Source organism: Protopterus annectens, chromosome 8.part0 (genome assembly GCF_019279795.1).
Source record: "Protopterus annectens isolate FY-2018-M chromosome 8.part0, PAN1.0, whole genome shotgun sequence".
Taxonomy (NCBI): domain Eukaryota; kingdom Metazoa; phylum Chordata; order Ceratodontiformes; family Protopteridae; genus Protopterus; species Protopterus annectens.
The window spans coordinates 630,940,661-630,965,497 of NC_056741.1; the positions used below are offsets into that span (position 1 = coordinate 630,940,661).

The following is a 24,837-nucleotide window of genomic DNA, read 5'->3' on the forward strand; positions in this document are numbered from 1 at the left end:
ATTTTTCTAGCTTGCTGGCATACTGTTAAGTAGTCTTTGAACCAAGTAAGTGTGGATTGACTAAGGTTTAGTTCTAAGAGCACTTCTATAAGTTAGTTATGAGAGATGGCATTGAATGCTTTTGATAGATCTAGAAAGATGGAAGATAGTATTTTACCATTATTCCTATGTTGATTAATGATGATTGTTAGGGAGGAAGTAGCACTGTAGTAGGTATGAAATCCATGCCGGGTTTTGGATATAAGGTCATTACCAAGGAGTTACTGCATAATTTGAGAATGGATGCATTTTTCTAGAACTTTAGACAGAGCTGACAATATAGCTGTTGGCCTATAATTGGACAGTTCTAATGACTTCCCCCTTTGTGTAGCGGAATGATGTTCAGAGATGGAATGGTTTATTAAGATGGATACTTGATAGGAGATGGCATCAGTAGCCAATTTTAGATATTTAGCTGGTAGGTTATCAGCTGCAAGGGTTGTTGGTTTGATATTTTTCAGCAATTTTTTATACTGTCTGTATAGTTTGGAAATTAGGGTGTATATTACGTTATCGAATCCCGGTAACATCGAACACCACAACACCGACACACAAAGCCCAAACTGCAAATACGTCGAACCCCCTAAACCGCGAATTTTCAAATCTTGAATCATCATAGTTGGCCAACACCACCGCTCGCTACATACTACATACCCAAACATAATAAATAAAACACATACATACACAAACCAAACCCTACTTCTAACACTCCACTAAACCTTACATACATTAGTATCTATGCACTTACCTTAACCCGCACCCTGACTCTAAGGTCCATAACTATCGCACACTTACCCTACAGACATATACCCAAACAAAACAAATAATCCACACACATACAATTAATAAAACTCTACTTCTAACCCTACACTAAACCTTACATACATTATCTATCTATACACTTACCTTAACCCGCACCCTAACCCTAAGGTCCATAACTATCGCAACTTACCTTACGGCCAGCCATCACACTTCAATATTTTGCGGTTTTGTACGTTCACCGTTACCGTAGTTCACACTTTACGTGTCGGTCTTCTGGTGTTCGATGTTACTGGGATTCGATTAAGTAATATAGACCAGGAAATTAAAGGTGCTGTTGTCTGCACTTGCTGTGGGAATTTCTGTAGAGTTGGTGGAACAGTTATTATTTGTGAGGGCTAGTATGGACTCTGTGAAATACTTATTAAACTACATAGCTATAGAGCCTGAGTCATTAGTGGTTGTAGGGGTGGGGATACTAGTGTTTCCAAGTTGTAAGATTTTATTAATAGCAGACCAAAATGTCTAAGGGTTGTTTTGATGTTTAGTTTGAATATCTTGGTAGTGATTAATTGTGTTCTGCTTGATTTGTTTTTAGCTTTATTTCTAAGCTCTTGATATGCCTGTTTAGTCACTTGTGTTTAGTTTTTTTGCTACAAATTCAAGCTTTCTCTCTTTCTTTTAATAGTGATCTGGTTTCTTTTGTTAACCATGGAGCATAGTTAGCTTTTATTTTTACTGTTCTTAGGGGAGCTAGTCTATTCATAATGTTGAGGAAAGTTAAGTTGAAGTATTCTATAGCTACCTCTAGGGGGAGATGTTTCAGTGGTATCCAATTACAAAGTTTAAGGGTGGATATGAAATTTTGAGTGGTAAAGTTTTTTTTTTTGTTCTTAATTTCACGATAGCTAGTGAGTTCTGCTGGATTTATTCACTGTGCCTAAGAAAAAAAGTTGGAAGATGGTTGCTGAGAATGTCTGGAAGACACCCAGCTTGTAAAGACCAAGAAGGTCTATTTGTTAATATCCAGTCAAGGATGGATGGTCTATTTGATGTTTTATCAGTTCTAGTGGGGTATTGTATGATTTGGGTGAAACAATGGAGGTTTATGTGATTTGAATGGTTTTGTGAGTTACAAGTATTCCAGTCTATGTTGAAGTCCCCCATAATAATTGTTCCTGGGGAAGAAAGTTTGAGGAAAAATAGAGGATGTGTTCTAAGGTGGAGATGTTGTTACCTGAAGGTATATAGGTTCCAACTATGTTTAAATATTTTTGGAGTTAATCTTAAGTTTGTATAGATTATTTCTGCATTATCAAAGTCAGGAGTATTTTGTTGTAGGATCTCTAGAATAAGGTTGCTTTTAAATAGAATGGCTATTCCACCTCCTTTTTTGCCCCTTCTATCTACCCTATATATAATGTAACCTGGAGGTAGAATTTCATTATCATTAATTTCTGATTTTAACCAGGTTACAGCAATCAGAACGATGTCAGGAAAGTAGTGGGTGAGAGTGGCAAGAAGTTCTTGGGTTTTGTTAGCGATATTTCTAATAGGTTCATAGGTTGCTACTAGGCTATCGGCCCTAGGGCCTATACAAGCCTAGCCATAACAATTCCCTGGATATTTAATGTTCAGACAGGAGGCCTGATCCTTTCTGAGAGAGGTTTAGTAAACTATGGCTGCCATATTGGGGTATTTGTTGGAATAGGTTGGTGTTGGGGCCAGGGTTTGGATGGATATCTTCACTAAGGATTAACTGGGTGAGAGTAGCATGACGTTAAAGATATTTCTAATGTTCAAATAGGAGGTCTAATCCTTTCTGACAGAGGTTTAGTAAACTATGGCTGCCATATTGGGGTATTTTCTCGAATAGGTTGGTGTTGGGGCCAGGGTTTGGATGGATATCTTCACTAAGAATTAACTGTGAGGTGATGTGTGATGGATCTTAGACTGTTGAATGAAAGTTCAACAGTCCGAATCCGCTATCACCGAACACACTTTAACGAAAGCGCTTTCACCGAAAAAGCACTTTTGCTAAAGTGTGTTAAAAAAAAAACATTAAATCTACTTTTACGCAGGGGGGCATGCCCCCCTGCACCCCCCTGGCTCCACCCCCCACACCCCCCTACTTTAATATTCTCTCTCCGAGATTGCACTACAGTGGGGAAAATAGAATTTTCCCTTATTCGCACAACAGTACGACAGGCACAACAGGCATACTTATGCAAAACTGCTGCTTCCGTGAAAAAGCATTTTCGTGTAACTATACCTGCCCATTCGCGACTCGGTGAAAAATGCGTTCCTGCAAGAGTCCTAGACCCATGTGTGATATGGTCTTGCGGAGTTTTACTATGACTGCGTTATATTTCAATGAGACATTACTGGTTTGCTGTGTTATTATAGTATGGGTAATCTGATCAATATAAGCAATTTTGTAGACTGAGGGTGATATTTTAATATTTAAAGGTCTTATCTGTAGTGCATAGGGAATGGAGTATTACTGTACTCTTGATCCTAATTAATCTATTCTGACTTCGTGATTAGCATTGTATTTTGTTACAATAAGAATGTCACCTGCACTTTAGCTTTCTGAAGTCTACCCATAACTACATGCTTCATGGCTTCTATTTTTGCACAGTCTCATAGACTCTGATCTTACGTTCTCTAAACTGCAGCTTCACAGATGTCTGCAGTAAAGGAATATGTTACTTTAACTCTGCCATTATTTGTGTAAATGACTGCAGGTCCTCATCCAAAATAGCAGGCATCACCCACTTCAGAGCTTCATCAACACCTCCAGTGGGAGTTACTAGATGCAAAAATATTGTTGTCACAAGGTCATTTCCTTCAGGCAAGAGAATCCACAAAAACTGTTGGAGCAGCATTCCTAACAGATGGGGTTCTATGATTTTCACTGAGCAATGCTATACAAAAATAGTGAGAGCTGCAGTGTACATTGTGATCAAACTGTATGACTTAATAATTATACAGTATGTTATATATTTGCTCACTAGGCAGCATTGAGATATGGAAGTTATCTCTGCTGACTAGGGCATTTGACCATAACTCTTTCAATTGTGTTTGTTTATTTACTTGCTTTTTTATGAGCCTTCCTGATAGCTAGTAGTGGGCACTATTTTCAGCTCTTAGATAAAGGGATGTTTTGTGTAGTGATCACAAAATCACATTTGAGATCAGGTCATACCTTCAACTGTCCAGATTTTCACATTATGTCCAGAATTTTCCCTCATATTTTTCATCTGTTCCTCATAAAATTTGTGTTTTTTTGGCAAATCACTGGGATGATCTGAGGATTAAAGTCACTAAATAATTACATACATTTGATTTTCATACTTCAAATCCTTCCAAAAATGTAAATTAAACACAATCCCTGTTACTCTAGCAACTTTCTGACTTTATAATAGCAGCAATATTTAAAATGTATTCCTATTTGTGGACCTTTGCCCCCCCCCCCATTTTGTCATGCTTTGTCCAGATTTCTTGCACTAAGAGGTTGAGAGGTTTGGGACAGGTACATCTTACTAGCCATGGTTCAGGTACTCGTTAGGAAATGTCTTATTTATTCACTTCATATTTTACCTGTCTGCTAGGCAGAGGTATACATTATCTGTTTTAAACATATTTCTAAAGAATGCTTTAGTATGGAAAAGAGACACTATGTGTTGAAACCAATCTTTGACTGAAAGCGTGGAAGCAGCACCACTTTCATTTCCTTCTGAAGCAAAGGATCGTTTACCAGATGAAAAAGGATCAGAACCAACTTGAAGAGTAGTGTATCATTTTGCAAACTACTGAGATTTCAGATGATGCTGAGTAATATAATCAGCTGTGCTAAATTTTCCTTATATCTGCCAAATAATGTCACATTAGTTATTAATGTCTTCAGTTTGTTTGTTTGCTTTTGTTAACTTGTTATATTCTGGTGGACAGAACCTATTGACAATGCAGACCCAGACAGAAAAGGTCCATGGATAAATACAAACTACATTTTAAAAAAATGCAATAAAATTCCATATTGATGGAGACAAAGCACATAATGTAAAGCATCTGTTTCCTATATATAATGTCATTGTTTCAGACAAGCAATAAATACAACTTCAATCAGAGACATAAAATATCTAGATTACAGGAACAATGATAAACTGAAGCATTAGCCAAAATATGTGAGTATGTATTTATATTATATGCAGTAGAAGCTAAGAAAAAAAGTGGGACAGGACTATAAAGCAAAGGAAAACTATCAAGTGGAGAGAAAAAGAGCGAACATAATGGTAAGAAAAGGTATATGCAAAGCAGTAAGTAAAGGATGATGAAAGAAAGTATAAAGAGGATGGAAAATATCGCCATAAGCTTTGCAACAAGCAGGGGTAAAGTGCCAAGCTGAAAGGGACATAGCGCAGAAGAATGGCGTTTTAGATTCTTATATATAAATCATTAATTAGTTGTATTTGGGTTTATGTTAATGATTAGTTGTACAATAAAAAGCGAAGTTTGGAGGCGGTATATGTGATCTGCATGTCTGATAACTTGCTCAGATGTGGCCTCTAAACTCATCCTTTTCAGCATCTATTTCTCTAAGGTCCAATATAAGGTTCCATCCTAGTGGTTGTAAAGGTTTGCTGAGTCTACAGACTGTTGAAACTGTCGTCTCATCATCCAACACAGCGTTTCTTGAGCAAGGGTTTTGCAATGCTCTTGCTGTATGTACTAACAATGGTCAAATGCTAAGAATTATGGTGTGGTTCTATTTTGTAGACAAAATGTCCCAATCTACCAGTCTTCATATAAATGAAACACCATTCCAAACTGATACTTCCTTCAGTGATTAGGGCACCTATATCAACAACTCACTATGATTTGACCATCATGTCTCTACAGCAGTTCAGAGATACTGCTTTCTGGCCCAAATAATTTTGAAAGGCAGTTCAAAAAGAGGGAATGGAATGAATATTTCATTGTGATTGCTAATTAGCAGAGATACAGCAATGTTCCCTATTCTTCTGTGTTATGTGATATTGGATGACAGGGTTACTGGGGTAACTTTCCTACAAAAAAGAACCTACATAAATAATTCTGTACTTCAGTAAATTGTATATGGGAGGGCAGAGTTTAAAGTATGTCTGCTTTGATGAGTTACCATAAAAACTCACGTTTTCAGATGCTCAAAAATGTTGCAATGAGATATGAAGTTACTTTTGGCCGTAGCAATTCTGGAGACTGAATGACTGTCTTGCTTTGTAGATTTCAAAAGAACTCTTTGGTAGACTAAAATCAGGTTCTACAGACAGAGCAGTGTGTGAGGAACAGTGATGGAGTTGCATCCTTTCAGTCATTGCAGATTTCTCATCTGAAGTTAAGGACTTTTTATGACCTGAATGAGGAACGGACTCTGAAAAGAACTGTACACATGTTTAGAGTGCTAAACATCTGGCCAGATGCTGGGACACATGACTAGTTCAGCGGTACTTTGTCTTTTATCATGATTTGATGCTGGTCAATCATGTGCTTTTCATTTATTTGTTTACTTATTTTAATACTTGCGAACAAACTCAATGACTTGAATTATTATTTTCACGCATACACAACCAAAGGCAACATGTATAAAAAGTTCACTACAATGAATATTTACACAGCAGTTGTAGTAGCATAGTATACAATAATATATGTTTTATATAAAAATGTTCAGAACAACTCCCTCTCTCTTTGTGTGTGTGTGTGTGTGTGTGTGTGTGTGTGTGTGTGTGTGTGTGTGTGTGTGTGTGTGTGTGTGTGTGTGTGCATGTGTGTGCGTGTGTGTGTGTGTTGTGTGTGTGTGTGTGTGTGTGTGTGTGTGTATACATATATATATATATATATATATGTGTGTGTGTGTGTGTATGTAAACAATATGGTTCAGAGTTTGTATAACAGGAATTCAGAAGTTGCACTCAAAAGTTGATTTACTACAAAGTACAACATTTGGGGAGGGATATAGTTGATGTTATGGAGAAAGAAAGCAATAGAAAAGGATGGAAGTTGAAAAGAGACAGGTAGCAATGTACAGAAAGAGAATAGGGGAATGATAAATGAAGATATTGTGGTAGGGTGACATTATTAGTGAGATTAGGTAGTAGCAAATCATTTGTAGAAGAGCCATAGAGGATAGTTACCTGTTTAATATACTTCTCCATATTAGCTGGCGGTGCTTATTGAGAGTAATATTTGTTTGAATTAAACAAACTTTTATTATTATACCTTTCTGAACTAAGAGTATTACTGTAAGGACTTTGTAGAGTGAAACAAAGTTAGTGTAACTGCAGTGCATTACTTAACATAGTCTATTGATAACTTTGGAATTAACTTGGTCATAGTTTCTGATTTTGACAGAAGATGACTTGGTCATAATGTCTACTGTTGTGAGTAATATACTGACAAATTTAAATAGTTAAGTGAAAAGCGATCAGTTCAGACAAGATATTATCGACAGGTTGTTAATTACAAGGTGGCAGCGTGTGTTCCTTTACTTGTGACTGCAGCATTAATAGGTTTTGGGTTTTAACAGGCTGCAAGCATATTTGTGGTCTTGGTAATGAGTAAGACCTGAGTGCTCTGGTTTTAAACAGACAGCAGTGGAGATCTAATATCTTGTGTTGTTAGGAAATCAACTGATCAATTGTATGAGCAGCAGGCTGCAGTTGTTAATGTCTGGGAGGAGGACAGGGACTCTAGATCATCACTTGTTTAGGACTATACTTGATCTAACTGCGACATGATGTTGGTCTTTCAAACTAAGAATATCATAGCAATGCTAAGTTTTGGACATCATAGCTGCAATGCAGTTAATACATTGTACTACATCAAACAACTATCCAGAATTATCCTGTACTTCCATCAAAGGTCCTTGTTCTGTTGTACAACATGATTAATCAGGTTAATTACATATGAATTACAGTAATGAATGATTTGGTAAATTTAAGTTTAAAACTCTGATATGCCTAGATTTTAGAGCTGTATTTTAAGAATGCACTTGCATAGGATCCAGAAATTATAAATAGCAGACCTTCTTCTAGTTACCTTTGGCATTATATCCTCTGCATTGTCGTAGAGGGTCTCCATGCTTGATATCCTGTCTTCTGCTTCGTCTATGAGGGAAAGAAAAAAATGAAAGTTAAAACCTTACAAGGAAATAATGATTACTAATTGAGGACTACAATTTTCAGTCTGCGGTTCACCTTGAAAATACCACTGTGGGAAAATGAGATGAGGAACATTTACTGAAGTCACAAACCAAATTGTTAGTGAAAATACTATATTTTGTACTGAGCTAACCAGATGTAATGCATTTAGCCATAGCTCTTTTCAGGGGCAGCTACAGGATAAACTCAATACTGTTACTGCAAACAGAAAATATACATTAACAAAGAAGTTATGCACCATACAAAACTTAAGTACACTTAACTATAAAAAAGGCATTTCTGACATAATCACTAAGTTATAGCATTTCATAATCATAGTAAGTGAAGCAGTGATTCCCAGTTTGTCAAAAATACAAAAAAAAAAAGAAACATTAACTACAACATATCACTTTTGGCAAATAAGAATTTTGTCATATCAAGCTAATGAATACCATTTGGACTAATGCAATTTATTTTCACTAGAAGGAAGTTTAAGACTGAACTGTACTGGGAGAAGAGGTAAAGACAAATTGAGAAGAAAGTCTGGAATGCAAATCCAAAAAAAATGAAAGTGGGTGCAGAGCAGGAAGGGAATCTAGTAGATTGATAAATGGATAGATGGGTAGATAACAACAATCTAGAAATGAGTATTCTGTGGATAGCACTGATTGTTAGGAAAATAAGAGAATACATGGTGTCCACAAAGAGGAAAACAATGTCACTGGATCATAAAATAGTGTGGCAAGATAAGACAATGAGTTCTCAAGAAGACAGTGCTTGAAAGGATGCAAACACAAGCTAAAACCACATTATCCATCAATCAACAAAACAGAGTTCATCTAAAACCAAGAATATTTTGAATGCATGTGACCTCTACTAGCAGCTTGCAAACAACAAGACTGATGCCAAATGATAAGCAAGTGAACAAATGAAATAACATTTATATATGCCCTGTGCCAAACTTCCCACGAATATGTATTTTCCAAAAGCCTAGTCCCTTTACCCAGATTCAGACTTGTAACAAGACAGCAAGTCAAATTGTTATTATTCATGTATAACAAAGAAAGCACTATCACCAATAATCTTCAGCTTAAAATAATCCAAACTGACATCCTTGTTCTATGTAATCAACTTAAGATGTCATAAATCTTTTCCTCTTCACTGATCTATCCTCAACAGGTTGAACAAGGTTTAAAACTGCCCAGCTTTGGAAACTAAAAGTAATCTCTTTTCCACAAGTATCGATCATCATAATATTTAATTTCTCCTTTCCGCTTCAAAGTTCTTGAAACACTGGTTTGCATTTAAAAGACAGCCTTCCACACCAGCCTTTGTCAGTTGTACCTCTTCTTTGAATTATGCATGGTTTAAGATACAGGAGGCAGAAAAACTTGCCCACCCAATTCTATATTCCAAAACAAAGATGCTGTCTTATTGGGACACTATTGTGGATGCACCAACGAAAAAGTCTTTGCCGTAATAAATCATTCAGTTCTCTTGGTCATGTGCGTGCCAGTCCATTTCTTTGACTAACACATGGGATGCTGGATATAATATCTTAACTTCTGTTTATGCTGCATCTTGAAGCTCTACCCTACCCAACTGAAAAGGCATCACTTTGCACATGCTTTAAAATTAAATAAAAGTCTTGTGCCTTTCTCTGCTTTTATAAATGCCCTTACACCATGATGCTTTACTCTTTCATATATTGCAGGCAATGTTGTAATTATTTAATGCAACTCATTTTCAGTCAGCATAGCCACAGTACTGCCAGTCAACTTCTCTTTCAGTTTTGATATTAGTTTGAAATTGAAATACATCAACATCAAATACATGCCATTCAGCAAATAGCTGTATCGATCATTGACCTCGGTCAATCTATTTCTTTTTCCATATCTGAGGAAAACAGTGATTTTGAACCAATTCAATACTAAGACATTAGGCTGGCTGTTTTGCTTACTTCTACACCAGCAGAAAGTTACTATTCTACAATTTGTTCCAGTGTATGATGACGCACCTATTTCATAATGTACTGCCATGCTCTTGTTAAGACTGACTATTCAGTTATATGTGCATAATGTAGACTTTACACCACTGTAAACTCTTCAGTTATCCAACAGGAAAACAAATATATATACTTTCCATTAAAAACGAGACCTCAACAAGCTTCAAAATAAAAAAAAAATAATAATAATTGTACAATTCAAGTGTATGCTACAACATGAAGAATAAAAAATGTCATCATGCCTCACCAGACTGAATTCATACTTTACAGTCAGATAGAACTTTATGCAGTCAAGAAAAATAAGACCTGGAACTGATTGTGACTCAGACAATCAGCTTAGTTTCACAAAGCTGAAAATAACATTGAAGAAAAACCAACAGGCCAACTAGAAAATAGCTCAATAATATCCCAACCGAATGTGCAATGGAGGTGAAGAAAAGAGTTAAGGGATTAGAAGAACAGAAGTTTGAGACATTGTCCATGAGGTGACAAAAAATCCAAAAAAGAAGGCACAGTGGCCATCTGTGGAGGGTTTAGAAATGACTAAATACATAATTTCAGAGAATACCAAAAGTAGATACAGAAGCATACATAAATTTGAAGTGCAATAAAATGGAAGAAGATAACTGAATTGGAAAGACAAATGATCTCTTCAAGAAAGTGTCAGGAATTGTTTAGGTAAACATGCACAAACAAATATGGCAGGGACCCAACAGAAGTAAAAAATATGTAAAAAAAAAAGTGTCAAAAACACACAAAAGGCCATTATAAGAAGACCCTAACATTAATGATACATGTGATGGTATGTCCTTTGATCTAGTGTCAGACATCATAAAGACTTCATTTAAATGAGCCCTAGAAAGGCTGCATTAAAGTAAGGAATCTGAGCTAAATAATTTAAAATAATGGAAAATGACATTGTTACAGTGTTCCTTGAAATTTGCCAGCACATTTGGAAAACACAGTAATGATAACAAACTGGAAAAGGTCAATTTATATTCCAATTCCAAAAAGGGCAGTACTATAGAATGCATATGTTATCAAAAAGTCTTATTTGTTTCATGTACTACAAATCTAGCTCTCAGTACACTGAAAGCTAGATTCCAGCAGTATATGGACCAAGAACTGACAGAGGTGCACACTGGTTTTGGAAGGGACAGTGTCACCAGAGTTCAAATTGTCAACATCCACTGGATAATAGATAAGGACCATTTTTACTTATATTTTATTGATTACTATAAACCCTTATACTATGTGGCACATATCCTAGATCTAGTCATTACCAACATGAGTGACCAGTGTTCCACACCTGAAGTCAACACCTCATTGGTCCGATCCGACCATAAGCTAATTACCCTAGATAGCCACATCCTGCCCCCACCCCACATTAAGGAAACCATGGTAAAACATTTCTCCAAAGCCAACTTCATGCTTCTTAAGACAGAAGTGGTGAACTTCATGACACCCATACAGATGGACAATACAGTTACGACTACTGAATTCTACACAATTGCACTTTATAAGCACTTACATGAGTGCATGGATCATGTTATCCCAAACAGAACCAAGATGCTATCCTCCAAAAAAAGGAAGCCAATCTGGTGTTCCCCTGCCATAAACAAACTGTACAACAGAAGGAAGAAACTGTTGCAAAAGAGAGTAAAATCCCATGAGTGGAGGAGCTCCCTGGTCAGCCTCAGTAAGAAGCTGCAATTCTTGATAAAATCCTCCATAGCTAGTTACAAAAACAAAATCGCCACTGATTCTAAAGACAACCACAAAGCATTCTACAGCTATGTCAAGAATCTCAATGGCAACACTCAGATCTGCTCCGAGTTACAGCACAATGGCACTAAATATACAGACCCAGCTGATATTGCCAACATCCTGGCAGATAGGTTCAGTGCTAACTTTACCCCCCCCCCCTCACCCCCTAAAGAGCCCATCTCTATACCGGAAGAATGCAAAGTTCCTGTAATCACGGCTGCACAGGTAAAAACCACACTCTCTAAAGCCAACAACACAGCATCCATGGGACCAGACAACATCCCAGGCTGCGTTCTACACGAACTACAGAATGAACTGGCACCCCACCTAAGTACCATGTTCAATCATAGCCTCACCTCAGGCTTTGTGCCTGCTGAATGGCGCACAGCGACAGTTATCCCACTTCACAAGGGGGAGCCACCATGGACCCCGGGAACTACCGCCCCATTAGCCTGATGAGCCTGGTCTGCAAGGCCATGGAATGTATCACATGGAACTTATAAACAAAGGCATTGGTAATATCCAAACTCTGGATCCCACCCAGTTCGGGTTTGTAAAAGGCAGATCATGTCTCCTAAACCTGATAGACTTCTTTGAAGCAGTCACCAAAGCCGTAGACAAGGGTAAGGTGGTTCACACAGCCTATCTAGATCTTGCCAAGGCTTTTGACACCATCCCCCACTCTGGAATTATAGATAAACTCACTAAACTAGGTATATATCCCTATGTCACAAGATGGGTTGCCAACTGGCTCACTGACAGAACCCACACTGTGAAAGTAGCAGACTCCAAATCCGACTTCAGACCAGTGACAAGTGGAGTACCACAGGGTACAGTCCTGGGTCCTCTCCTGTTTGGTATCTACTTCTCTGAAGTACAGGTTAACACAGAAGGTCTTTGGCTAATGAAGTTCGGAGATGACTGTAAACTAGGATCCATAATCGAAACTTCTAACGATGTGGACATCCTACAAAAGGGCCTCACTGAGACAGATGCCTGGTGTCAAAGCCATGGCCTCAAGCTCAATGCCAAAAAGTGCATTGTCATCCCCTTTGGTTAAAACTCTGTACCCATGAACTACAACATAGGCGGTAGTATACTCAACACCGAAAGTGTGATAAGAGACCTTGGGACACAGGTGGACAGTAGTCTCTCCTTTGATAATCACATGACCACAGTAGTCAGGAAATCCTTCTACATGGCACAACTCATCACAAAAGGTTTCTCATCTAGAAAAAAAGAGGTCATTGTTCCCCTCTACTCATCACTCATTAGACCCATTACAGAGTACAACGCCCCTTTTGGTATGTACCTCACAAGACATCTACAACAACTGGAAAGGCCGGAGAAATACTTCACCAAGAGGATTACCAGCCTTAAACAGATGCCCTAAGCAGACCGTCTCAAAATCCCTCAATTTTACTCCATCGCATATCGCCTACTCAGAGGTGATCTCTGCCTAACATACAAAGCTATGTCAAACCCAGAGCTGTTGGACATGCTCCACTTAAAGAAATCCCAATCCCTCTAAGCTACATGCTCTAGGGTCCTAAACCTGGTCACCACAATAAACAGAACATGCCAGAGGGATCGATTCCTGTCCCAGAGACTTCCCATACTCTGGAATAAACTACCTATCTATATCAAACAAAGCTCCTCATTAGCACTCTTCAAGAAAAATCTTGATGATTGGATGGGGATCACCTCTGTGGCTCTGCTCAACAGTGGCACAGGAAAATAATTTTCTTGGGTGGCAAAAGCCAGGGTACCTTTTTGACTGGGCTTGTATCGGCCTCAGCGTCGAGAGCTTAGTACCTACCTATGAACCTATGAACATAAAGTGTGGCAAGTTGTCACATTGGAATATCATTTCAGCTTATTTGCCTCCAGTCTGTATATAGTAAATAGAATTAAACATGGAATAATTGACTTGCTCAACCTTGGAAAAGGGAGCACAACAATGCTATATATTGTCATTTTGCTTATTTAATTTTGGTGCTGAATATATCATGTGAAATCCTAGGTTACAAGAATCAGATACTGAAATCAAAATTGCTGGTAGAAACATTAACAGCGTCAGAAAGAGAGATATCACCCTGATGGCTAAAACTGAGGAAGAGTTGAAGAGCACATTGATGAAGCTGAAAGGAGAAGATGCAAAAAATGCCTTGTTGCCTAACGTCATCTAGTCCTATGAATTCTTTGTGAATAAATGGGAATAAGGTTAAGGCAGTAGCAGAGTTTATTTTCTTGGGCACATGGATCTCTGCAAATGGTGATTGCAGCCAAGAAATTAAAAGATGCTTGGTTCTTTGAAGGAAACATCTTGCAAGTCTGGATAAGATTTTAAAAAGCAAAGACATCATGTTGTCATAGTCAGAGCAATGGTTGTTAGAGTTGGGCCATAAGTAAGGTTCTGGGCTGGAAAATTGATGCTTTTGAGTTATGGTACTGGAAAAAATCTGTCTGAAAATTCAGTGTACTATAAAAATATGAAATCAGTCAATACATAAGGAAATACATCCAGGCTGTTCAGTGATAGCAAACCTAAATTCAAATGCTTTGGCCACATAATGCAATGACAGGTTCACCGGAGAAGATAATGATGTTGGGAGAGACTGAAAGCAAAAGAAGAAGGGGCTACAGAAACTCAAATGGATAGATAGCACTATTAAAGTAACAAATATGAATGTGCAATAATTTAAGAAGAAACTGCTGACAGACAGGCCTGGTATGTTAAAGTCCTTAAAGGCATGAAGTATCAGACTCAACTAAACAACTAAAAAATGACAACTCTTTCAGAGTTGGCCCTGTACCACCACACCCTGCATTAATCACAAAAGTCATATATCATGAGGGTGATTATTATATTTGACTCACCAGTTTCATTTCATTTTTTGTTTGTCCTACTGCCTAGACTGCCTATTATCCCAAAAATGATCGCAAAATATTTAACCCTGGTATTTTCATAACTCAAATTGCTACAGGTTTAAATAGTGCCACACCATCATATGACTTGCATTAGATCCATCCTTGTTGTGGGGTGGGGAAAACAGGGAAGCTACCCCAATCACAAAGTGTTAAGTGGGCACGAATGGCAGATGTCCATCTGACGTCACTGCATTTGAATGCCAGTACTGCATTTGCAGTCTGAACTGAACAGCTGTAGAGCTCTGTGTGTGGCATAAACTGTAGCAGTTGCTTGTCACAAATGTAGAAACAATGCACTACACTTTTAAAGGATTTTTTTTTTCAGAACGTCTAGTCCCAGGACTTGGCAACTGATTTGCAGTAGTACTCCATTACTACCCCATGTGTGGACTGCAGCAGCTGCTTTTGCTTCTTCCTCAACCTAGGGCTGGGGTGGTACCAGATCTGGGGATTGCCCCACACACCAGAATAGCTAGCTATACCTCTGCATCCCTAACTCAGCAGAATGTTTATTCCTTTTCCAAAAGGTCACAGTGAATCTGAAAACTTCTTTTACCATATCATCTCAAAATCAACGACTGTGTTCTGTCAATAGACGTTTTTCATTTCCAGGACAGAAGAGGCCAAATATATGCTTTTATGAATGACATCATCAACTTTCTTATGCATCAGCCAAACTACCCCAGGCTCTCTGTTTCATGTCCTTGCATATTTAGATTGCAACTCTTGGTAGAAAAGACACAGTGCCTATTAAAGAAAAAAAAATTGCATGAATTTATTATCAGTGCTGAAAGCAACTGCAATGGAGCTTTTGTGTAGGCACAAAAGAATGCCCGTAACATCTCACACTGTTATGGGTTAGACTTCACTTGTGGGCTCATCTGCTAATTTGATGGATGCAAAGCATTTACTGACACAAAGGTAGGCCTTTGCACAGAAAATTAAAGGAAATGAGAGCAGTGTTTTTTTCTCTGAAGGCATTTCAAACAAATCTTCTAAAAAGTACACCAAGTAAAAAGCAGACAATACTAGTCAAGCAATGAAACAATGATATGTGTTTCAAATGCATGTTCAAAGGTGTAATAAGGAACAAGGCCAGTGGCAAGAGCCTTTAACCATTGATGGAGTGTTGTATTTGTCTGAAGCATGTCAATAAACAATGTTTTGCTTTTCTTGAAAATTGGCTGCATCTGAAATGTTCTTTAAGTCACAAAAATGAGCATTTTTCCTGCAATAATATTATGGTAAAATAGTCCACATTTCTACATTCCTTAGGATGCCACTGTTGTACACACGAAACAAAGTGGTCATATTATGCAATACCAGGCTATCCAGAGGTACTCTGAAGAGGAGCAATAGAGGCAGAGGCCTTTATTGTCTCTGGAATGTCTGGTATTTTCTGCTTCAACTCAACCTACAAAGCATTATTATGTTTAGCAAATTAACTAGTCTCATTTTAGGAAATAGACTTTTTTGTTTAGATTTTATTTACTATTATTTACATTTTTGATGTGAGCTTTAATTAATAATTTAGAAACTTTGTTGGCTTTGTATAATAAGACATCACTGTGCCACTTGGTTGGTATTGTTTATTGGTTTTAATTTATGTTATGTATAGTTTTGTTTACTTTTAATTAATGAGTAATTGTAAAGGTAATTTACAACTGAAGGTATATTAGAATGTAGTGTTTAGCTTACTTTCCGAAAAAGGCTTGTACAATAATCTGTCCTAGTGATATTGGGAACGTCCAGCAGGTGTCCTCAAAGAGTTACATTTTTTATTTTCAACTTGCCTTTTCATACTGAGATGGTTAGTAAAGCACTGTGGAATGGGCTAGGAAGTTATAGAAAAGGTAGGCCATTACATTTTTTTTTTTCTTATTTTTTTTCCTAAGCTGTGGTGGTGCAGCGGTTAGTGTTGTCGCCTCCCAGCAAGAAGTTCTCTGGTTTGATTCTCAGGTGGAGTGCCTTCTGTGCAGAGTCTGCATGTCCTCCCTGCAGTTAACTGAACTTTAAAGACATGCAGGAAGGGGTGTGTGGGTGTGCCTTCCTTGAAGGTTGGATGCCAGGCTATCAACTCAACACTGTAAAAATCCACTGCCAATCATTAGCAGACTGGTGATCCACTGTGGTGACCTCTAACCAGGAAAAAACAAGAGACTTTATAACGTTCTTATTTTCAAATTGAGTTTTATATTGATGCTGAGACAAGTGGGTAGTAAAGTACTGAAGAACTGGCTAGGGAGTTAAAGAAGAGATGGGCCATTGTATTAGCCAGCTCATCTGTTTGTTTTCTTTCCCCCAATGCTCAGCTCTTTGTTGAAATAGCTTATTATAAACAGTGTTTTATTAACTTGGGACAAATGGATGCATGTGTTACATATCTTGATTTCTACTTTTGCTCTTGTTGTAGCATATACAGTGATGAGTTTTTTGATGCTGTAGTAGTATGCACAGCTATAAGTGTTTATGTTGTTGTAACATGCACAGCTATGAGATTTTTGATGTATTATGCAGAGTGATGATTTTTTTGATGTTGTAGCATGCACAGCTATGATTTTGTTATGTTGTAGCATGCACAGCTGTGATTTTTGATGTTGTAGCATGCACAGCTATGTTTTGATGTTGTAGCATGCACAGTGATGAGTTTTTTTTATGTTGTAGCATGCACAGTGATGAGTTTTTTGATGACACAGTCATGAGTTTTTTGCTGTTATTGTAGCACGCACAGTGATGAGCTTTTTGTTGTTGTAGCTTGCACAGCAATGAGTTTTTGATGTTCTCTTAGCATGCACAGTGATGAGTTTTTTAATGTTGTTGTACCATGCACAGTGATGAGTTTTTTGATGTTGTAGCATGCACAACTATGAGTTTTTTATGCTGTTATAGCATGCACACCAATGAGTTTTTATGTTGTTGTAGCATGCACAATGATGGGTTTTGTGCTGTTGTAACATGCACAATCGTAAGTTTTGTTTTTGATGATGCTGTAGCATGCACACCAATGAGTTTTTATGTTGCTGTAGCATGCACAATAATGAGTTTTGTGCTGTTGTAGCATGCAGAGTCATGAGTTTTTTGATGATGTAGCATGCATAGCAATGAGTTTTCTGATGTAGCATGCACAGTGATGAGTTTTTGATATTGTTGTAGCATGCACAATGATTAGTTTTTGGATGTTGTAGCATGCACACTGTTGACTTTTTTGATGTTGCTATAGCATGCACAGTGATATGTTTTTTGATGCTGTAGCATGCACAGGGATGCATTTTTTGATGTAGCATGCACAGTGATGAATTTTTGATGCATGCACAGCAATGAGTTTTTTGATGTTGTAGCATGCACAGTGATGAGTTTTAGATGTTGTTGTAGCATGCACAACTATGAGGTTTTTTTATTCCTGATCAGGGTCCCTAGATATCTAGGTTTTGGACACCTTTTTGTGGCTCTCTATGCTTTTTTGATACTGTTCTATGTGGCAGTTCAGTTGAAGTTGATGTGCCTGCTGTGTAGTGTGTGTGTGTGTGTGTGTGTGTGTGTGTGTGTGTGTGTGTATGTGTGTGTGGTGGGGGATCACAGTGTGTGTGGTGGGGGATCACAGTTCACACACATTTTGCACTGTGTCACTGATATTAGCATTATTCATCCACTGTGTTCAGCACAAGTAAATGCAACAGGCTTACTCAAATGTTGAAGTCACGCTCTGAGTGTTTTAGATCTAGCTGTACAGATCACCTATAAACTGATGACATACTTACACCAGGACTGCCTGTATGTAGATTGAGCACATATACCATTGTTTGTGCTACTCAGAATTTGCTTCTGTAAGATGCAGCAACCTTCTAAACAGGAGGTGACTAACAAAGAACTATTTTTTGTTACTTGACAAGAAACCAAAAGCTTTGCAAGGTTTCATTTTGAGGTTGTTCACATAAAAGAAATTGCAGGGATTTTGATTTTGTTTTCTTGGAATGGTTAATTTTATGATGTTTGAAGCAAACTTTTTATTTTGCTGGCAGAGCTTGTATATAAATGTGCCCCCTTTATATTTTCCTTACTCCGCAGTTTCAGGCCCCCATTGTCAATCACCCTATTGATCCATTTGCAACCAACTGCAGGAGGGAGGGCCATCTCATTTCATCTCCAGCAAGATCAATAGCTCTAATGCCCATTTGTATTCTGGCTGATACAATGCTTATCATCTGCTTTGTTCCCCTTTGGAGATGAGAGTTGGATTCCAGGCAGGCCAACATTCATGTGAAGGTCAATCCTCCTTGCTGGTTTCTCTCTCTGTAATGGGCACATGCTTTCCTTACAATGTTATTGGTTTTAGGGCATTCTATGTGTGTGATTATGCATTCTCTGAGATGACCTACCCTGACGTGGTATGAGCTATCCAACCCAAACACTGCTCTTAGCACTATCCTAACAATCCTATTAGTATCAGTGATGCAGCAGGACCCCCCCCCCCATGGTTGATGTACCAGTCTTGGCCCTTCTAACACCTAAGATTCTAATTGAATTTGCGTTGTCTGGCCCATAAGAATGTATCCAACTATGCAACATAGCCAAAGCTTAATGTATCTTTTTGGAATGTCAGGTGCTTAGTCAAGTTGTATTTCAATTTTTTTTTTCAATTTTGTAAAGTTATATAACATATCAGCAAATAGGGGAAGACTTGTGCTTACCCCTACTGAGACCTACTCAGAGAGGCAATGAATAGTTAAGAGCAAGTAATGAGTCAAACTATCAGCTTGCAGGAAATTATCTACTAAACTAGCAAAGCATACTGGCAGATTTGTTGAATAGGATACTGACAATGACTCATGAAGGACAGCTGGAAAGGTTGTGGACTTCACATCTCAGAGAATGCATAATCACACACAGAGAATGCCCTTAAACCAATAACATTGTAAGGAAAGCACCTGCCCAACTTTTCCTAGAATTTATAAACTCAAACACCCTGGTTCAACTGGTCAACACTCCCACCAGAGGTGACAACATATTGGACCTGGTCATCACCAACATGGGCGACCGGTGTTCCACACCAGAGGTCAACCCCTCGCTGGTTAGATCTGACCATAAACAAATCACTTTGGATATCCATTTTCCGCCCCCACCCCCGGACAAGAAAGCCACCTTGAAAAACTTTTCAAAAGCAAACTTCATGTTACTTAAGACAGAGGCTGAAAGTTTCAAAGCCCCCGTGTTGAAGGTTAACACTGTCCAAGCTGCAAAATCCTTTACTAATGCATTCTACAGGCAGCTACAAGAATGCATGGATTGTGCCATCCCAAGCAAAACCAAGACTCACTCCTCCAAGAAAAGGAAACCAGTCTGGTGGACTCCTGCCATAAACAAGCTATACAATAGAAGGAGGAAACTAGTACAGAAAAAAGTAAAATCCCAAGAAGGGAAGACATCCCTGATCAGTATCAGCAAGAAACTACGATCCCTGATAAAATCATCCAAGGCAAGCTTTTAAAGAAAAATTGCCAAGGACTCCAAAGATAACCACAAGGCATTCTTTAGCTATGTCAAGAATCTAAGTGGCAATGCTCAGATCTGCTCGGAGTTAGTGCAGAATGGCACAAAATACGCTGAACCAACCGATATCACCAACATCCTGGTAAACAGGTTCAGTGCAAACTTCACCCCCTCTCACCCCCAAAAGGGCCCATAACCATACCAGAAGAATGTAGAGTCCCTGAAATCACAGACACTCAGGTTAAACAGCCCTCTCCAAAGCCAAAAACACAGCATCAATGGGACCAGATGGTGTCCCAGGCTGCATCCTAAATGAGCTCAAAGATGAACTAACCCCTCACCTAAACACACTGTTCAAACTCAACCTCTCCACAGGCTACATACCCATAGAGTGGCGCACAGCAACAGCTATTCCACTCCACAAAGGTGGAGCCACAACAGACCCCGGGAACTATAGCCCTATAAGCCTGACTAGCTTGGTCTGCAAGGCTATGGAGCACATCATCATGGAACTCATTAACAGAGACATTGGGAACCTCCAAACACTAGACCCTACCCAGTTTAGCTTTGTTAAGAGCAGATCATGCCTCCTAAACCTGGTGGACTTCTTTGAGACAGTTACCAAGGCTATAGACGAGGGAAAGGTGGTACACACAGCCTACCTAGACCTCGCTAAGGCCTTCAACACCATTCCCCATTCTAGTATTATAGACAAGCTCACCAACCTGAACATAAACCCCTACATCACAAGATGGGTTGCGAACTGGCTCATGGACAGAACCCACATGGTGAGAGTTGCACGGGAGCTAGGTCCGACTCTAAACCGGTTACAAGTGGCATTCCCCAGGTCTCAGTCCTAGGACCCCTCCTGTTCGGCATATATTTCTCAGAGGTACAGGCAAGCACAGGAGGACTATGGCTGACCAAGTTCACAGACGACTGCAAACTAGGGGCTATAACTGACTCTCCGGCTGACACAGACATCCTCCAAAAGGGTCTCACTGAGACGGATACCTGGTGTCAAAATCATGGCCTCAAGCTAAATGCCAAAAAGTGCATAGTCATCCTCTTTGGAAAAAACAAAGTCCCCACAAGCTACCACATAGGTGGTAGTCCCCTAAATATGGAAGACGTAATAAGGGATCTGGGGACCCAAGTAGATAATAATCTCACCTTTGATAATCACATTGCCAAAGTGGTTAGAAAATCCTTCTACATGGCCCACCTAATCACAAAAGGGTTCACATCCAGATCAAAAGAGGTCATTGTGCCCCTCTACTCATCACTCATCAGACCCATCTTAGAGTACAATGCCCCATTTAGGATGTACCTTACAGGACACCTGCAACAGCTGGAAAGACCACAAAAGTACCTCACCAAGAGGATCAATGGCCTCAAACAGATGCCCTATGCAGCTCAACTGAAGAAACGCCAGTTGTACTCAGTTGCATACTCAGAGGTGATCTCTGCCTGACATACAAGGCCATGTCCAACCCAGAATTGATGGACATGCTCCACCTAAAGAAAACCTTATCCCCTCAAGCCACATGCTCTAGGGATCTAAACCTCACCACAACAATAAATAGGACGTGCTGGAGGGATAGATTCCTGTCCCAGAGACTTCCCATGCTTTGGAACAAGATCCCAATCTACATTAGGCAGAGATCCTTGCTAACACTCTTCAAAAGAAACCTTGATGAGTGGATGGGAAACAGAAAGTTTACCTCAGGGATCACTTCAGTGGCTCTGCTGGACAGAGGCACAGGGAAGTAATCTAAGGGGGCGGCGAAAGCCAACACATTCTGGCTAGGCTTATAAATACCTTTGGGCAGGTAGCCTACTACCCACCTATGAACCTGTGAATGTACACAGAGCATGTCTTTAGAAGCAGTTCACGTGGATCTACTTGCCACGGATTACAGTGTTTAGCCTCCACAATTTGTTGTCTACACTGTCAGCCTCAAGAATGGAAGCTGAATGCCTAATTTTCTTTGGAATCCAAACCTATTCCACTCTCTGCTATCCCACCTTCTAATTCAGATGCTGCTGCTGAAGGACAGAAGGGATATAAACCAATGCAAGACTTACCAGGAAGCAAAGACAGTCATGCTGAACATTTTTCTGCACTTTTTTGCTCTGCTATGTCCCTGTACAACTGCAAAATAATATTAGAAAGAGTGACATCAAATGCAGTTATTCACTTAATGTTGTACATTATAAATCTTGTATCAGTTTAACGGAATAATTAATTTGTTTGTGCAATGGAGGTTCTATAGCCCAAAATATTCAGAATTCCAAAGGTATTTAAATTGAATTTTGAGTTTAAAACCTCCACAATATGATCTACATCCCATGTAAAATTTGAACTTTACAGGACTGGCTGATTTGGCCAGCTTTGTGCAGGTATTCTTACAGAGCAGAACAGCATAATGGGAGCACTTAAACCAGCAAACAGCTCCAGTTATCTTACACTTAATGAGTTCTGACCCAGGGTAACTATTCTGCAATATGGCATGAGGTGAGTTTATATCGGTGATATGGATTAACTGAAAAGCAGCTTACATCTACAGAAGAACCAATGAAACTGCTTACAAAGCTATCTTAATATAAGCAATACATAACAGAAAGTTACGCAACAGGTACATAGTAATGATGAACGACTTCATGGACACTGTGTTATGAATAAACCATGAAAAATTAGGAAGGGAGCTGCTGATGTAATGGGTGTAGAAAAGCATCAAATAGAAAAAAAACATACACTGTCTGCTTAGGCATTACAAGGAACAATTTATGATATGGGAATAACGGCACCAACATCTACAAGAATGGTGGCAGGAGGGGAACGCAGTGAACTGAGACTAGTACAGTGAGTCCTAAAATAAGGTAGAAAAGGAAAACAGTCCCCCCCTTATGTAAGGAGAAAACAGTTAAGTGACTTAGCAGTAAGGACTATCTCAGAACAAAAGCTGGTGTGGGGGGCATGAACTGAAGGATAGGGCAGGTGGAATGATGAGCAATGTACAAAGTTTGTAATATAGTGCTCAGAGTGCTAGGGGAAGCGACAGGATACAGGACATGAAGGAGGATGAGAGCACAGCAAAGAGAAGTGGAAATGCTATGAAGAATGCTTTGGGATGGAAGGAAAAGATGTAAAGGGATGTATGGGTAGTGGACACAAGGACTAACAAAACAATAATAAGAAAGGGTGCGGTGAGAGAGTTGACAAAGAAAGAAAGAAGGGATTATCTAAAGTAAGTGCACTGGAATTCAATGAATGGATACAACAGGAGATTTTATGTAGAGTTAGGGAAGCAGGACTAGCAGGACTACTGACAGAATAGTAAAAGGAGAGACATCGAGATGAGAAAAGAACACTACAGGAAGCAATAACAGGTTCAAACGATGCACTGGAATTGTATTTTCTGTAGGTTCATCAGTGATTAGTAGGTTAACAACCCCTGGGGGCCTTTTTAAGCCTAGCAATGTTTCCCAGATGTATCTTGCAGGTTGATATTCTAAGGTTGTTTTATGGGGTATATGTAGGCTTGGGTATGGGTAGTCAAGCATTTATAGGCTGCCTCTATCTATTCATAGGTAGATACTAGGCTATCAGCCCGAGGGCCTACACAAGCCTAGCGAACAAGTTTCCCTGGCTTACGTCACCCAAGAAAGTTATTTTCCTGTGCTACTGTTGAGCAGAGACACAGAAGTGATCCCTGGGGTGTATTTCCTATTTCCCATCCACTCATCAAGATGTTTCTTGCAGAGTGCTAATGAAGTACTTTGCATGACATAGATGGGTAGCCTGTTCTAGAGTATGAGAAGTCTCTGGGACAGGAATCTATCCCTCCAGCATGTCATGTTTATTGTGGTGACAAAGTTTAGGTCCCTAGACTGTGTAGCTCAGAGGGATTTGGATTTCTTTAGATGTAGTATGTCCAACAGCTCTGGGTTTGACATAGCTTTATATGTTAGGCAGTGATCACCTCAGAGTAGGTGATATGCTACGGAGTAAAGCTGGAGTTTTTTGATACAGTCAGTGTAGGGCATCTGTTTGAGGCCAGTAATCTTCTTTGTGAGGTACTTCTGTGGCCTTTCCAGCTGCTGCAGATGTCTTGTGAGGTACATTCCAAAAGGGACGTTGTACTCTATAATGCGTCTAATGAGTGTCGAGTAGAGGGGAACAATGACCTCTTTTTTCCTGGATGAGAACCCTATTATGATGAGGTGTGCCACGTAGAAGGACTTCCTGAGTACTGTGGAGATGTGACTATCAAAGGACAGACTACTGTCCACCTGGGTCCCAAGGTCTCTTATCACACATTCGGTGTTAAGTAGACTGCTGTCTATGTAGTAGTTCATGGGTGCAGAGTTTTTACCAAAGGGGATGACAATGCACTTTTTGGCAGTGAGCTTGAGGCCATGGCTCTGACACCAGGCATCTGTCTCAGTGAGGCCCTTCTGTAGGATTTCCATATCATTTGTGGACTCGACTATGGTTCCTAGTTTGCAGTCATCTGCGAACTTCGTTAGCCAGAGGCCTTCTGTGTTAGCCTGTACTTCAGAGAAGTAGATACCAAACAGGAGAGGTCCCAGGACTGAACCCTGTGATACTCCACTTGTCACTGGTTTGAGGTCAGATTTGGGGTGTGCAAATTTTACAGTGTGGGT

General features: G+C 39.2%; 1 protein-coding gene across 3 annotated transcripts in view; it reads right to left on the reverse strand.

Moving 5' to 3' along the window:
- Positions 1–24,837, reverse strand: part of LOC122808957 (semaphorin-3F-like) — a 961,051-nt gene that overhangs the window by 34,503 nt on the left and 901,711 nt on the right. For all 3 annotated transcript variants that reach the window (XM_044080116.1, XM_044080115.1, XM_044080117.1), the window contains one exon: positions 7,876–7,943. In XM_044080116.1, the coding sequence (XP_043936051.1) occupies positions 7,876–7,943 (68 nt within the window). The remainder of the gene's footprint in view (positions 1–7,875; positions 7,944–24,837) is intronic.